Source organism: Papilio machaon, chromosome 20, assembly GCF_912999745.1.
Source record: "Papilio machaon chromosome 20, ilPapMach1.1, whole genome shotgun sequence".
In the NCBI taxonomy this organism is placed as follows: domain Eukaryota; kingdom Metazoa; phylum Arthropoda; class Insecta; order Lepidoptera; family Papilionidae; genus Papilio; species Papilio machaon.
Window position 1 is genome coordinate 747,827 of NC_060005.1, and position 17,680 is coordinate 765,506.

The 17,680-nt window shown below is 34.3% G+C and overlaps 1 protein-coding gene across 1 annotated transcript; it reads left to right on the forward strand.

Moving 5' to 3' along the window:
- The first annotated feature begins 739 nt into the window (after positions 1 to 739).
- LOC106714646 (adipokinetic hormone/corazonin-related peptide receptor variant I) lies at positions 740 to 11,128 on the forward strand. Its single transcript, XM_014507746.2, has 8 exons — positions 740 to 1,003; positions 4,234 to 4,355; positions 5,747 to 5,852; positions 7,030 to 7,234; positions 9,142 to 9,301; positions 9,441 to 9,628; positions 10,335 to 10,405; positions 11,026 to 11,128. The coding sequence occupies exons 1-8, from the start codon at positions 740 to 742 to the stop codon at positions 11,125 to 11,127; spliced, it is 1,218 nt and encodes a 405-aa protein (XP_014363232.2). The 3' UTR covers position 11,128.
- The last annotated feature ends 6,552 nt before the right edge of the window (positions 11,129 to 17,680 follow it).

Genomic DNA, 17,680 nt, shown 5'->3' on the forward strand with positions numbered 1-17,680 from the left:
GAAGTAAAAATAAATAAATAAATTCGCTTCATACACCCGCAATAAAGAAGCGCACAATATATCTGCTTTATGCCAGATAAAGCAGATATATTCTGCGCTTCGCCTTATGCTTCAGATGACTTATTCTTGATGTGGACTTTTCTGTTTTATTTAAATTTTTCCGAAGCAATAAAATCTTTTTACACTCCAAAGAATGCCATATCAACAAAACCTGTGAATTTACAATAGAAAGATATAAACACAATCCCGTAGCTATTAAATCTGTAACACCTGGAGCGTGAGTTCTCAACACAATGTCGAATAGAACTAGTTGTTGCTTTCAGCTTATCGCTACGCCGTAGCACCCCCGTGGGCAGTCTCTCACACGATTCCTCGGGGAACTAACGTGTGTAGCACTTGCGTGTCGGAAAAATGACGACACCGTTAAAGTTTGGATTCTGATGTTGTGTAAAATTGTTATAAATATTTATAAGGTAACCATATAATAAAAATTATATAAATTTGTGTAGTGATATTGAATAAAAAGTTATTAAAAATGTGCAAAAATAACTTAAAGTATACTTTAATTTTTTCAAGTTTGTAAATTTTTTTTTAAATAGGATCATAATGTGAAACTAAATCAAATAATACGGTGATAATAATAATTGACAATTTAAAAACAAAACAATTACTCAAATCCGACAAAACAAGTGACTAAATAACATAGGGATTGAAAACAATAGAAGGCAAAGCTACAAAAATGGTTACGAATACATCAAGCAACATCCTGTATACGGAAACTTCGCCAGTTTCTGTCAATAAGAGTATAGAAGAATCTTTAGCAAGAGACCAGCACGCGGTGATCGTGACCTATTGGATACTGATGACGCTTGGTGCGGTCGGCAACTTGGCCGTGCTGGTCAGCCTGGCGAAAACCAGGCGCAGAAAGTCCAGGGTCGACCTCCTCATGACACATCTCGCTATCGCAGATGTGTCAGTCACCTGCGGCGTTATACCACTGGAGGTAACGTTCGTAATAGTCTTTATTTTTATAATTTTCCTCGATTTTTTTGTAGGTATTGTATTGCGTGAAATAACTTGAAATTGTACGCAATACCTGAAATTGTAGCTAGGTGATTTTATAATTAACTAGCTGTCGCCCGCGACTCCGTCCGCGCGGTATAAAAAAAACGTAATAAGTACACTACGAGTATGTGCTCTTCCAGACTATGTTCTACATCTATGACAAATTTCAGCGAAATCCATACGAACGTTCTAGAGATACGAGTACCTTCAAACAAACATCCATCCATCCATCCATCCAAACATTCGCATTTATAATATTAGTAAGAAGTAAGATAGAAGGTCGTCAAGAAATCTTTTTCTGGATTATTGTATGTACGGCGTATCACTTGATATAGATCTTTACATATAAAATTTGGTGGAAGGTGATTTTTTTTCATCATAGATGTAGAACATAGTCTGGAAGAACACATAGGCTACTTGTTAAGTTTTTTTTTTAATTCCGCGCAGACGGAGTCGCGGGCGACAACAAGTAGGTCATATGGAAAATTAATCATTTTTATTTTCGTGTTATTCCCTTATCTTGGGTTGTTTAGACCAAAATCTCCATTTAAATATGTTTTATCAAAGGTTTTTCAAAGGTTTTACACAGAGACCCACGGTGAAAGAGTCTGCAATATATCTGCAACTTATTGGGTTGTTACAAATGTACATAAATTACAGTTTTAAAACTTAGTTTTAGCTATGATATTAGTTGCGTTTTAATCCTAGATTATCTCTAGAGGAGTTCGCAGTTCTGAGTGCACTCGACCGCATCCCAATCTGATAAATTTAAATATAGTTACTGCCTCTACTGAGGTACCGGAAGGAGGCGAGTTCTAGTCCTCTTAACGAAGTTAAAGGTAACTCCTAACTACTCTTAATTTCAAACATTAATCGTTAGCTTATAACCTCACTAGTCTTACTAATATCTTACTATTAATTTAAATTCGTATGCTTGGATGGTTGAATGGATGGATGTTTGTTTGAAGGTATCTCCAGAACGGTTCAACGGAACTCGATGAAAGGCATAGATAAAGATCATAGTCTGAAAGAACACATAGGCTACTTATTATGTTTTGTTTTTATTCCGCGCGGACGGAGTTGCAGGCGAAAGCTAGTCATATTATATACTGAAATTGTAATTTGATCTGCATATACTTGTCAAAACTTTGATATATCTTTTCTGAATAATTTATAAAAGGTTATTTAAGACTCATATCGAAATATGTTTTTTTACATAAATATATTACATACAGAAACACCTATTTTGTTTTATACATAGATTTAAAATTAATTGCTTTTAGAAGATTTCCTGTCTCAGTTGTCTTAAAGTATTTTTCGTTAAGACATCAAACACTTTAGGTGGCAGTGAATTAATGTAAAAATGTATGTTTTTCCCAAACGCTTGTTTATTAACTTTCATTTGACAGTTAACTCTGTGATTTATTGTGAATTATTGTTCATGCGGCTTTGTTGCGGGGATCTCTACGATGGATTAATTAACGAAATAAAGCCTATTATTATGAAGCCGACATAACTTATTGATCGTATCTCATACTAATCCTGCATTTGTACGGTTACTTACCGGTTAGAAATTACTTAGACGCGTTGTGCCTATGTTTACAATCTAAGCGTAGATTTCCACTACTGAAATAACTTTGCAAAATAACATTTTGACAAAGATAAAATTATGTTTTTATAGGAATATCTCGATGAAATATGGTATATACACAATCTGGAAGAACACATAGGCTACTAATTAAGTTTTTTTTTAATTCCGCTCGGACGAAGTCTTGGACAACTAATAAATAAATTTTTTAAATTAATTAATGTTGCTTCCTGAAATATAAATTCATAATGCAGCGCCTGGTCACACCTCTAATATATTGATAGTGCTGAAGCACAAATAAACATAAGGTGGCATTGGATTTGGATATAAACATTGTGTACTAAATGCTAACTCTTATTCTAATTTTAGTCCTATTTCCCTTCCCACCCTTTTCTTACAAGGATCAGATAGGAAAGGAAAGTGGATTTGACGGAGAAGGGGACGCATTGGAACAGGAAAAATTCTCTTTCTGTGCCTCCCCTCGAACCATCGATTATAGGTACGCAACGCATCTGTAATTGCGGGTGTCTGGCAGCGGTCGATTTACCATTTCAGCGTATTAAATTGGCCGCGTACTCGTTTGCCACCATATAATATAAAAAAAAAGAAACTAGCCTATAATGCTATTCTATTGAACAAACACGATCACTGTTATGTTATTATAATCTAACCTTAGTTCCAGATAAATCGATAGCCGTTGCGGTTTCACATTCTCTATGGCATGTACATTTGCCCTCAATGACCTGATACTTGGAATCGTGAAATATGACATTTAGACAATGTTACGTGACTGAAACGATAGGTAAATTCAATGAAGCGTCGTGGAACTGATTATCTTAACAAAATTTAATTAATTAATTAATATAATTTCATCGTAATTTGTCGATTTGTGATATCAACTCTAAAATCAAGTCAAAGTCTTCGTAACAATTATTTAGTTAAACATATATTTATTGAAGAGTAATATAATATCGCGAAGAGAGCGAACATTTCTTAGCTCAGTGATTTTAATATGTATATCTATAAAGGTACAGAGTGTTCAAATTAATTAGATTGTATCTTACGAAGGAAACATATTTAAAAGTAATTTCTGGATTTATTAACTTTTATAAATTGAATTATTTAATACTCTAATCAGGTATTAAAAAATTCAAATATATTTTTAATAGATATATTTAGAGTTAAATATAAATTAATTAATTAGAGTTATATTTAATTTTAAAAAAATTCCTCCCAAGTAGGGTTGGCGTCAGGCAGGCGGCAGGCCGTAAAAACTTAAGCCAAAACTTTAAGGTTCATAAAACCTTGTGTGCCGACCCTACGTAAGTGGGATAAGGCCAGGGAGATGATGATGATGATGATATATTTAGAGTTAATAGTCAAAGTAAAGTTAGACACGCTTTTTAATTATTATAACGGTTTCCACTGTCGTCACATTTGTATAGAAAAATATATCTCTCATATTCTATTAAAATAAACGAGAAGGGACAGAAACATGTTTTAATATAAATGTCACAGCAGTTAAAATTATCGGTTAATTACTAGTTAGTTATTTTTAAAGTTCTAATTTGTTTGTACAGATCGGTTGGAAGTACACAAACGAATGGCTGGCGGGTAACGTGCTGTGCAAGGTGTTGCTCGTCATGCGAGCTTTCGGCCTCTACCTCTCCTCCAATGTCCTCGTTTGCATATCTCTTGACAGGTAAGACTTTAAGCCGGCTATTCTCGCTTGGTGTTTGGTACAAACAGCCACAATTACCAAACACCGATCACAAACACCCAACACAGACAGGCATTCCCACGTTTGGCGAACTTGCTAATATATTTTGGATCGGCAAGATCATTATTCAATATACTTTTATTTGTGTAGTAAAACTGACGCCGATGCCGATCACTGGCACGAACAGAGACACCAAAAAAACAAGCAAACACCTATCCACACGTTCATGTTTGTTGTTTGGTATTCGCTGTTCGCCGTTGTTTGCCAAGCGTGCGGAGTCGGCTTTACAACACGACGTACTATAATTTCGCATATTAATAATCGATTCTAAGCATTCCATAGAAATGATATTTCTTCAAATAAATTCTTTTATCATCCTCCTTATATTACTTTATGTGGGGTCGGCGTACTATTTTTCTTATTTGAATTACAAAAAAGTTGGTTTATATATTTATTATCTATTGAGTCACTGTCGCTATATTTTTTCCCATTACTACAAGCTTTTATTTGGTTTTTATAATATTTAATTTGTAACTAGAAGTAAGCTAATCTAAAATATACTCAAAAAAATTGTTCTATATAATTAATTTATCTTCCAATTTAATATTACTAGCTTTTGTTTAGTTTCAAATATTATTATGACATGGTGCTTATCTGATGATGAAGCTGAAAGGTTGCCATGAGAACTTTGCAATTAAATTACTCAACCTTATCGAGTTTGGGCTCGCTCAAATCGTCTTGACAATCAACAAGAACATAATAAGCTCGTTATTAAAAAGTTTTTTCGTCTTATAATTTTTCCATTACTTCGATCAATTTAAATTACAAAGAAAAATCAAATTAGACATTACGCTTAAAGTAACTTAACGTATTGTGTACTGAGAAAAAAAAATCGTTGAAATATTTGAAAATTTAAATTTACGATTTTTGACATTTTAAAGTATACTTTATTCAAGTTCGTTGCGTTTATAAAGAGTTATGTTGGGTTCAATAGATTTTAAGTGACCAATTATTGTACAACGATGTTAAACAGAATAACAACTATGCCACCGCAACGTAACGCGACAGACAGATACTTGAATGCTCTGGGTTTGAGCCACTGATCTCTACAAATTGACTGGCTATACGTAGTTTTTGTGCCTATTTGATATTTGTTCGCCGATAGTAGCGGTTTGTAATGGTCATGTGGTTTCTAACTAATAATATAGAGATAACTGTCACGTAACAATAACATACGCGTTAAAATCGGAACGAAACTAAAGCTGTCACTTCCAAGCAATCGCCTATCCATTTAAAAAGATCAATGAATTGAGCAGACGGACAGACAGATGTTTATGTAGATAGCTTCATCAACATGAATATTTTGTTCTCAGGTTTTTCGCGGTACTATATCCGTTAAAGTTACGAATGGCTCGCAAACGCAGTCAACACATGCTCTACTGGGCGTGGGCTATGGCGCTGGCCTGCAGCTTGCCACAGGTAACTTTATTACCCTACTAGTCGGGTAAGTGAATGCATGACCCTTCTATTACGAACAACCAAGTTTTAAATGGTTTCATTAATTTTACAGAATGTTCTTTTTGTTTTTATCTTGATAAATCTTAACTTTATTCATCATCTCCCTGGCCTTATCCCACTCACGTGGCGCACAAGGTTTTATAAACCTTAAAGATTTGGCTTCATTTTTCAATCTTAACTTTATTATTATAAAAAATACTGTTAGACACTGTATAGTTAAACAAGTGTTTTAACCCTTTGACCGGCGCTGATTAATATTATTGACGTCAACGTGATTGTATGTTTCAGCATTAATAAGTTTCACCACAATGCTTTCGGTACTTCATTATTTAATGGCAAACCTACATATAATAATGTTTCAATAACCATGATTTGTAAAATCCCACCGGGCGCTAGAGTTACGGTATGAAAGGGTTGACGTGTGTTTAAGCTTAAATATATTTGAAACATTGTTTAATTGTTTAAAAGTTAGTACACAGTAACGTAAATTATTTTAATGATAGTGGACGTAAATGGTTATAACTAGTAAAGAGGTAAAGCGTAAGATATATAGAGACAACTCTATTGGAGTACAAAGCCTACGTTTTGAGATGAAGTCAATTGTTACGTTTGCATTTGAGCAATGGAGTGATATCCAAGCTGCTCTCTTTGTAGACGCTGTTGTTTGTCCGTGGCGAAAACAACTGAATTATCCATTTAATAAATAATAATACTGTCTGCCGGTACTCTGATATTTTTAATTTATAATAAAGTTTGACTTAAACTACGCCTTTTTTTCTGTAATATTGGTTGATAATCTATTTACGAAAGTTTAACGTATTTATCCAGTAGATGGAGTCACTATAGAATACACAGAAAACCTCTCTTAAATTTTCTCCTATGTATTTATTAATTGTTAAACTTACTTCTTACTATCTTACTAATATTATAAACGCTAAAGTTTTGATGGATGTTCGTTACTACGTATTTTCAGTAAGTCTAAACGGATCACACTAAAACGTAGATGTAGAACATAGTGTGGAAGAACGCAAAGGCTACTAATTAAGTATTTTAATTCTACGTGGACACAGTCGCGGGCGATAGCTAGAGTATAATATATTTTTTTTAAATATATCTAAAAGTATTTGTTTTTGTGCAGAGCGTGGTGTTCCGTGTACTCCAACACCCGCAAGTGCCGGGCTTCGAGCAGTGCGTTTCGTTCGACGCTTTCGAGAGCGTCGGCCAGGAGATAGCGTACAACGTGAGTTGTCTCTGCGCGATGTACTTCGTACCGCTTCTCGTCATCTCCGTCTGCTACATCTGCATCTTCTGTAAAATACGACGCTGCAGCAACGAGCTCAACGGTAACATCACTTTTCCGAAAATTAATCACGTGAGGATTTAAAGACAGAGATTCGTGCAGATATAAATCACGAAATATCATAAATATGATATGAAATTTTACATAAGATTTATTACATAAAAAGAACAAACTTAGCCTAGTATTACATGGTTCTAATTCTATAATAAATTAAGGTAGGTATGTAATTTATATTAACTAATCATACATAAAATGAAACAATGATGTAGGCAAATTTGTTATATAGCAAATTATTCAGCTGCCCTCCGTACTAGTATAAAACGTATTACGGGATTACGGCAGGGCAGTGCGGCCAGTTTAATGTGGGTAACTGTTGCAAAGATGTACAGTATATGCAAAAAATGCACATTAGTACTACAATATTATCTTAAATTGAATTAGACTTAATTATGTGTTGACTCTAATGTAAATAAAAATTTCAGAACAACCAATAGCTTTTCTGTAGACTCATAGTCCAACTTAGAAAGATATTCATGGATTTTTATTTTTAATTTGAATTTTGTATATTTTGTCAAGGGCATCGATTTATTTATTCGGTTATAAAGAAATGGTCACAGAAAAGGAAAAAAGTAATATAATAAGTAAGTAATATAGTAAGTTATCACGGGTATTTATTTTTAGATGTAAATTTAATCAATAAATGATTAGTAATCGAATTTATTTTATCAGATTACAGCTTTATTTAAAATAATAAATCGGGTGGTGGGGTAGTCTAAAACCTCACTATATATTACCAAATTACCATAGAGTGCTAGGGTTTAAAAAGTTTCGTATTTTTACGCGTATTTTTAAAACTCTTTAATCGACCACTTTAATGACGACGACAATTTAATTGTACAGCGACCATCTACTATCTATTTTCCCTTTATCATCTTGGGAAGAGGGGATGGCTGAAAACCAGCTCGACACTGTATCCTAACCGGTGTTGGCGAAGCTGAGCCACCCCCTTTTGCCATCACTGTATATTGTAAATCATTGTGTTTTAAAAGTTTGTAAATTTCAATGGCAATAAAAGTTTATTATTATTAAAAAAAAGAATATAACCTGTGGGCAGAAATTTAAAGCGAGGAAAACATGTTTATTTTTATATTTGCTACGAAAGTTTTCAATTTGCTTAAATTGTATTTCGAAAGAGAACGTTATTTGTTTATTTTTAACTTACTTTCAACTATAGTATTAAAAATGTCTCAACGAAACCGCTATAAAGTATAATTGTAGTAATTTAAAGTTAATTTTAACTGGCCAAAGAAATGTTTTTATTTTGCTAATTTAATACGGATAAAAATTAAGCAAACGGTCACCAAATTTCGCTAAAGTAGCGAAGTAACTGTTGACAGAAGATATTAGCAAACATTTTATAGGCTTAAATACCTTTAATAAACAAAGAGAAGAGAAAAGTCGACACAAAACGAGAACATCCCTTACCCAATAAATCTTTTATACCTTACCATTCATCGGAAAATGGTGGAAAGAGGACCATAACTTGTACTCCGGCAACAAAATCTTTGATAAGTATTATCTGTTTCAATCTTAAATTATTCAAACTTTCGTGAGACATTATTATTAACTAATATAAGAACGGCTAAAACACTCCGATACATTTGAGCGACGGGCCGCGTCCGCGAAATAATACCAGTCCCACTCACCCTGATGAAGGGCCCCCGAAGGGCTCGAAACTAGTCGGTGCCGACACCGGACGTGAGTGTTTTAGCTGTTCCTATATTAGTTAATGTTTCAATCTTTATAGCAACTTAAGATCAGCTGCGCGCAGTGCTTCTCCCCACCGCAACCTTTTATCCCAGCCTACCTAAAATTTTGTTTTGCACTGCGACTCGTACGAAGTTTCAAGTCGGCTAGATGTTTGATTTCCGTTGTCCATGTTTGTATCAGAGAATTGCGCCCACAAAAGCGAGGGCGCGCCGGGCATGCGCCTACGCCGCTCCGACCACCGGCTGCTGGAGCGCGCGCGGCGGCGCACGCTGCGCATGACGGTCATCATCGTGACCGTGTTTGCGCTTTGCTGGCTCCCCTACGCCGTAATGGCCATGTGGTAAGACACATACACATATAGTAGGTGGCTAACAAGCAAGCGGCCACTTGATTTCGCTTAAATATCTAAGTGGCCTAAAGGTAAAAAATATCAGAAGATGGAACCGTCAAAGTTGTTAATTGTAAGCTGTCCTTTGTAGGTACATGATAGACAGGCAATCTGCTTCGCGCGTATCTCCGCAGCTGCAGGACCTGCTGTTTGCCATGGCCGTATCCAATTCCTGCATGAACCCGCTGGTGTACGGATCCTACGCGCTGCGCTCCAACGACACCTTCCAACATCTCGTCAGAAAATCCTGCTGCTGGTCTTCCGGCTCTAACAATACAGGTGCTCTGCTTCTGCAAATAACAGTAGAAACCGCTAAAAACAAGTTTCAAAGGTTGTAAAACCTGACTGAACATTATTAGCAAACAAGACCCTGTCTGTTCGATGTTATAAAAACTTTTTTTTGAAGTAATAATCATACAGAGCACTTATTTTACAAAAAATAAATTTAATAATCATTGGTATTTCATCGGAAAAATCCGAAGCTTACAAGTTCTTTTTATATTTAAAATTACTTTTCACATTACTCTTGTATTTTTAAAGAGTTTTTAAAACGCAAACCATTTTTTATAGTTACACGTTTTCACGAATAAATTCTATAATTCCAAGTAAGACCGTTATTCGAAAATAAATATACGCGATGCTAAAAAACATGTCTGCAATACTTTATCATCCACATTTTTGTAACTCCATATATAATCACAGAATTTTTTCTTCGAAATCTTATTTTCTATAGAGTCTATATTTTATGGTTTATCTTTAAAAATAGTCCCAAAGGTTAAAATATAACTGGTTTTTTGACATTTCAAGTCATTATTTTATGGTTTTAATTCGTTGTAGTCTTAGTATTTGACATTTTCGAAGTTGGGCTTTATTCATAACAGAATGATGATACGAATTTCAGGCTTTTAGTTGGTTTTAATTTTCTTCAACTGGTAGTTGTAGAATTAAGTTATTTTCAATGAATTCAAGAAAATGTTCGTTCCAGGTAACACTGGAGTGACTTCGCACAGAAATAAAATACGAAATTTCGAAGATTCGGCGGATAAATTGAATAAGGTTAGCGTTTATTTAGTTAAAAAAAAAGGATGCTGATGGTGCAAGTGTCAAACGGTAAAGCAGTCGTTGTCAACTGATACACGTCAACACTGAGAATTTCAGAGCCTACATTGCGTTGTGGGTGAATAGACCATATAAAAAACACGCTGCCACACTACGGGATAACTTCACATACATCTTAGAATTTCTTCGCAGATATAGATTGCATCACGATGTTTTCCTTCATCGTAATAAGGAGGTATATACATATGATTTTCCAAAATCGAAAAATATAGTATGCGGAGAGAATTAGAACTCGATTCGAATTCCAGATCTTAACCATTCAGCTAACGAAGCTTTTATCATATCGACGCTGGAAAGCGTAAACGCTGTAACCCCGAAAGTATGAACTTTACAGGAGAGCCAAAAAATGATAACTCGTGAGCTGATACGTCTACAAGCATGCGGTATTTAGCAATGTTGTGTAGTTTGTGCTAACCTATAATAAAATCATTATCGTTTGATAATGGTTGAAATTATTAACGTGTGAAAAACATATTCGCGATTTCAAGGGTTACAGCGTTTATGCTTTCCAGCGTCGATATGAACGTTGAGAATTCACTACCTCCTAACATTTTTAGAACGGCAACCCACGTGTCAAGTTGGGCGTACGCTTCATGGAGACATCTCTGATAGAGCCGCAGCAGACGGGCGAGGCGCGGGTGCGGCGCGGGCCCGCATGACACCCGCATCCGCGGCTCATCTGCGCGCCCCGCGAGCGACTGCGCGCTCTGCAGGAGTGCCACATGGCCCGTTCCGCTAACCTTTAAATCACACGCAATATGTCTTGAATAGTAAAGGAAAGAAAACTTTTTTAAATGTATATTTACAGTAGAAAAATAAATAGGAACTGGAACACTCCGATGTACATTACACATTCATCCAAGCAAATTTGCGCAGGCTTGCGTAACGATGGCGATTAGAGTTCCAAGGTAAAAGAAACGATGTTTCCTGACTACTGTTAAGTTGACTGACTAAGTTGGTTACTTTTTCAATTTTAATTTTATAAAATAAATTTAAGTTAAATATAATACGAAATATTACATTTAAAAAATATTTAATTATTTAATATTTGATGATTTCTTCAATAATATATTGTTGTCTGTAAAAATATTTACAACGATCATTAAATAGCTAAGTTGTTGAGCCGCGGAAATCCGCGGTGTTTCTCTAACTCTTGTTGTGAACTCGTTTTCGTACTCACGCATTTAAATGTGTTATTGTTCCGCGTCTTTGTTTCAATGTTTACAAATGATTGTAGCTTTTAAAGTGGAACACCGCTACATTCCCCGATTGTACATATTTAGTATTATTTAAAACTACTAAAGTTTTAATCATTATATATGTTTTAGTATATAAGAATGTTCTATAATATTATATAACTTAATAAGAATTTCCAGTCATCAATCCTTCCATGATGCTGTAAAATATCTCTTATTGTTGGAATATAGACGTTACCTATCTTTCCTAAAAAATAATTTCTAACTTTGTAAAGCTTTTAGTATTGTCACTTATACAAAAAAAAAATATCAGAGAGAAAAACTGAAAGTCCTAAATACGAATAGATGGCGCCAGCACCAAGATTCATCTGTAATCTCTCAAAGATTTTATACGTCATTGTAGTGAATATATTCCTTAGCTATTAAAAAAACTGTATTCCGAAATTAAAAGAGAGCTCCGAATCCTAGCTGGAAATAAATCTATATTTTTTGTTAAAAAAATACTAATCCGTTTTTCTCGTTAACGGCGCGACGCGCTCACGCGTTTGAAGGCGCCCGTTCTAATGAGCATTAAATCAGCATTGATAGACGTTTAATAATATATAACAGGGTAGTATTACAGGATGGTAGCGAGGGCGTACATAAAAATACTTGGAGACAAAGTTTCCTTCTTAGTATATTTTTTTTTTTCGACAAGCCTCCAAGCCTTTAAGGATCTTGTTCTATATTACTGGCCTATTATTCCTTGAATTGAAAATGTCGTGATTGTATTTCATAATTTTAATGTAAAGTTTTATTATAAACGTTTTACAAAGCGTCTTATCTCGTGTCTACGTCAAGGTTAAAAGCTCGGAACTTTTTGCTTCTCAAACACGGGCAATGAGTTGCCTGTTATGAAAGCTTTTTTATTATTTTATATAATTATTTTAGATTTAAGTATGTGATTTTTTATGTACAGTAGCTTTTTTAATCCTTTGAATTGTAAATTGAAAATGAATGTGGTTGAAATAAAGGTGTTTTTTTAATGAAATCTTTTTTTTTTTTTAATAAACTTTCTTTTTTTCATGCTCCTTAAATAAAGGAAAAGAAAAAAATATTGGTTTGTGATTAAATTCCTTTGTGTTTTACGTTCGTATGTGTGTGTTTAGGTTGCTTGATATATTTGATTTTCTGGAGAGTATTTCTGTGTAAGACAATCTTACATTTTACTGGGAATTTTATATAAATACCAAGGCACTGTTCCATGGAAATAATTCCATTTTCGTGATGCTTCACGAATGTTTGTTATCAAGTTTAAGAAAAGGAATCTTTACGAATATTCTTTTTTTTTCAAGTAAAATATCTAAGTAAGCTATTTTTTTTAATAATGTATGCATTAATATGGCCTGACATCATTTTATATATTCTTTAAATAACAAGGTGCAATTACACAATATGTGAAAAATAGTGTCAGTCTCAGCGATGAAAAATACGAAACGAATAACTTCACTGGTCAAAATCTGTTCAGTAATTAAGGTTACAGGAGGCAGATGCCTACCTTTAGTTGACAGATGAGACGCACAGAAAGATTTCCTTTTATTACGCATCCCCTCCTCTGGCAAATCACATTCCTCTTTGTATCTTACCCAATAAGGAAAGGGTCCTTACCGTCCAAATCCTGTTAAAATCGGTCCAGTCGTTTCAGAGATTATCCGAAACAAACTAGTGCTTGCGAACAGACAACACACTCCAATTTTATTAATCTGTATTTATAGATAATGTTAGTTAAATCAAGATGGTTATTTTTGTGTTAATTAAGTTATTTGGATCATCATCATCATCAGCTCACTATACGTCCCCACCGAGGGGCTCGGAGCCTACCCCAAGTTAGGGGTGACTAGGCCTTAGTCAACCAAGCTGCCCAAGTGCGGGTTGGTTGACTTCACACATATCATTGAATTTCTTCTCAGATATGTGCAGGTTGCATCACGATGTTTTCCTTCACCGTAAGAACGTCGGATAAATGTACATATGTAAATCGAAGATCGAAAAACACATTGGTACATGGCGGGATTCGAACCCAGGACATGCAGATTGCAAGTCAAGTGCTTAACTCCTGAGTCACCGACGCTCTTATTGGATTTGCTACGGTTATTTGGATGCTTGCCTTCAATATTTCCTCTAAAAAAGATTTTTTGTGCGCTCTCTGTGCAAACAAAAGAAAAGCAATTAAACTCTCAAAAACATAGAGCAATAAGAAAAAAAGTAATAAGTAGCAACGTGAAAATTTGACAAAAGATATAACTGCTTTTTACACGTCTATGTATTACTGTGGGTTTCTGAGAATAAAATCTGCCGTTTAGAATATATTGTCATCTCTGTTTTGTCAAAGATAATGACAGGGATGGCGATATGTTTCATACAGTGATTCTGGTCTAAGAAACCAACGGTTACCGAAATAAGATTTCGTCGTAAAACAGTATTTAATTTCCACCAACATGGAAAAGTTTTCAAACAAAGGTTACATTAATGGGAATGAAAGACTCCAAAGTTGGATATAAAAGTAATCATTCGCCGTTAATTTGTTACACTTGGCGAATGTTTTTTTAGAAGCGTGTTATATCAACGGTCAATTGGAAACTTAGACATTTTTTTTTATATTGAAAAAGTTAGCGCTTGACCACGATCTCACCCGATGAGGTAAAGATGTGGTCTAAAGATGGTACGCGCTAGCTTTGTAGATGCCTATTCACTCTACTCTTAAAGGCCCCCACATCGTACTTGGACGGAAAAACTGACGCCGGCGACTTATTCCAATCCTTAGCAGTACGCACAAGGAACGACGATTCAAACTTTTTCGTTCGAACGCGTGGCACGTCTACTACATAAGGATGGATTCCAGCCGTATGTCTGAACGTCCGATGGTAGAATGGTGATGGTGGAATTATATCGTGTAATTCCTGCGCACACTCCCCAAAATGCAGCCTGTAAATACCGAGAGACTAGCCACTCTACGCCTGTGCTCAAGACTGACTGACTATAATAGGACTTTCCAACAAACTGTGCCCAATTTTACCACTGTACTCCCATAAAGATATCTAGTACGGCCTACATAGTCATAGAAAATCCCATAAAAGAAAAAACATGAAGTTACAGTCTCTAATTATAAGTTTGTCGGTCTCTAGTTATAACATTACGGAGGACTAAAAATAGGCCTCTTTCCCTTCACACTCTTTTCTTAAAAGGATAATATTGGAAGGGGAAAGGGCTGTGGATTTGATGGAGGGGGAGATGCATAGAAAGCGGATATTTTCTTCCTATTCGTCCTCCATCATCGATTAAAGGTAGGGCAACGCAATCTACAATTAAACATGTCTATGACTAGGGAAGCGGTCGCTTCGCTATTTTGGCGAATTCAGGTGGCTGCTTGCTCGTTTGCCATCTTATAAGATCAATCCGTTACAGGTTTAATACTTCAAAATCTATCAAGCCGTTTGTCTAAAGGTCACATTAGAAAGAACGCAGAGAAAATCAACACTGTGCCGGTGTATCGGCGCAACACTACACCTACAAAAATATCAACGCTTAAGTCCCCTAACTACAGCTATCTGACACATGGTTTTGGTAAATTTTAGCGCGCCATTCGCTCCAAATTATTTTAAATAATATTGTCTCAAAATACATACAAACATACTAAGTTTTCTGGAAAAACATTGAAGATTTTTTTTTTATTGTGAACAAAATTATTACCAACGCGACGTTTTTTTGTTTAAAAATCGTCAGAATTAAACAAAAATAAAGATACTCACTCAAGGATGGAAAGAAATGAATTACTTCATTTTTTCCATCAACGTGATCTTTATGAATATAATTTAAAATGAATACGTGATTCCGACAAACTGTGAAAGATTAAACTTTGTTTAAAATAATGCGGTAAAATGTGGTACAAATATGTACATCTCTTTGCTATTGTGATAGTTAACATAGACTTTCAGCTGTATATATAAAAGGTAACATAAAAAACAAACTCAAACAAAATGCACTAAAAAGTAACAAAATAATGTCATGAAAACTCTCTAAACTCTAAAGAAAGTTCTCTTCTTTCTTGTAACATGTCTATATTGTATAATTATTGTTATTTCGCAGTCGGTGTCGGTAAGGGATGGATATGTTAGTTGAATTAGTTCAACAGTGGAAACTTAAAGTGAACATGAACATGTTCACTTTGATATTGTTCGTGATCCGACATCTGATAGTCTTTTGTTTGCTGACCGGAATGAAATTCCGTTTCAGAATTCAATCCAGTCGTTATCGGTAAAGGCTCAACACACTGCCTGCGAAAGCAGAACGGAATCGAAAGGATATGAACACCTGGTATGGAGTATTTTTTATTATTTACTAGCTTTTTCCCGCGACTTCGTCCGCGCAGAATAAAAAAAAAAAAAGAAAACGGGGTAAAAATTATCCTATGTCCTATTCCTGGTTCTAAGCTACCTGCCCACCAATTTTCAGTCAAATCGATTCAGCCGTTCTTGAGTTATAAATGGTGTAACTAACACAACTTTCTTTTATATATATATAGATTAACAAAAATATTAGATTGGTTCTTTCCATTGTTCTGTGGTGCGTTCCAGCGACCCAATTAACAGTAATGCTTATAAAAACCAAATTGAACGTGATGTGAACTCTACGTTCGATTATTTATTTGTTTTCATATCTTGCTGCCGCGCTACGCCGCGATCTAGTTCGCTTTCGCGGATATGTACTTCAGGTCTAAACAGACTCGGTCGTTATCGGAATTATGTAACTTATATTACAAAGTATATTAATTAAAATATTATTATTAATTAATAATTTTATCTAAGTTATTAATTGGTAATGTTCCTTTTTATAGAAGTGTGTTTTATTTACGAAATAGCTATTAAAATTGAACTGAAAACTTTTTGAATTCATCAAAGACGAACAAACAGTCAAACTTTATATTATTAGATAAGTAAATTCAGACGAATTTTATAAATATAACAAGTTTGAAAAAAACCGTACAGACTTTTTACGTAACATGAGTTTTTACGGACAAAGACTACTTTTGTGTTGTAGACGTTCCTCTCATTGATTCTTTTATTTCTTAATATTTAATTAATTAATTGGGACAATTCTTTAATTCTTTTGATTAATTCGTTTGTATCACTAAAAGAACAATGCTTAATATTCGTGTACTTCTACCTGACCTGAACCCTGACGGGTGTGAAACATGTCGGTACCTAGACAGAAATTACACATGAGTTACGCCGTCTTTTTTAATTAATGTTATATCTTGTCTCACAAAGGTTTTAATGAGTTAATTAATTTATATAAATTAAGTTCATGTTATAATGAATAAGTTGAATGTACTTGGACACTTTTATAATTTATAATAAATCTGATTGTTAATTTTGCAAATGGCCTAACTCCAATCTTGATAAGAAAGCCAAGAAAGCCACTATTTTAATACGAACTTTAAATCTAACACCTATAGAATACATTTAAGGTTAAGATGTACCACTGATTATTATCTTGTTTGTATACCTTTAAATTCACTGAAACCCAAACTTCAAAATATCTTGATTTAAAGACAAATAGAGTTAGACGTTTATATGTTTTTAATACGAGAATGAGTATTTTTAAAATAATTTTGCATAAGTTATTAATCAATAAAAAAATTACATTATTCGTTTTAAATATGACCGCAATAATTATTGCTGAAAATGACTATATTAGTTTAATATTTTTTGGCATAAAATATTATCAAATGTAAAATTCTTTTTATCTATCAAAAAGCCAAAAAAATGTCATCAGCATGTTGAAAAAGGTATAAAATAAAACATTTTTTAATATTATTTTTTTACATACAAACGAATAGTTCTCGACTACTACGGGATTATTAACATCAGAAATTATATGGCTTATAGTTCTACAAAGATCTTATGGCAATCGAAAAATAATATGTGAACTAATATTTTCATCTTGACAGAAACATTTGACCAATGAGGAAGCGGCG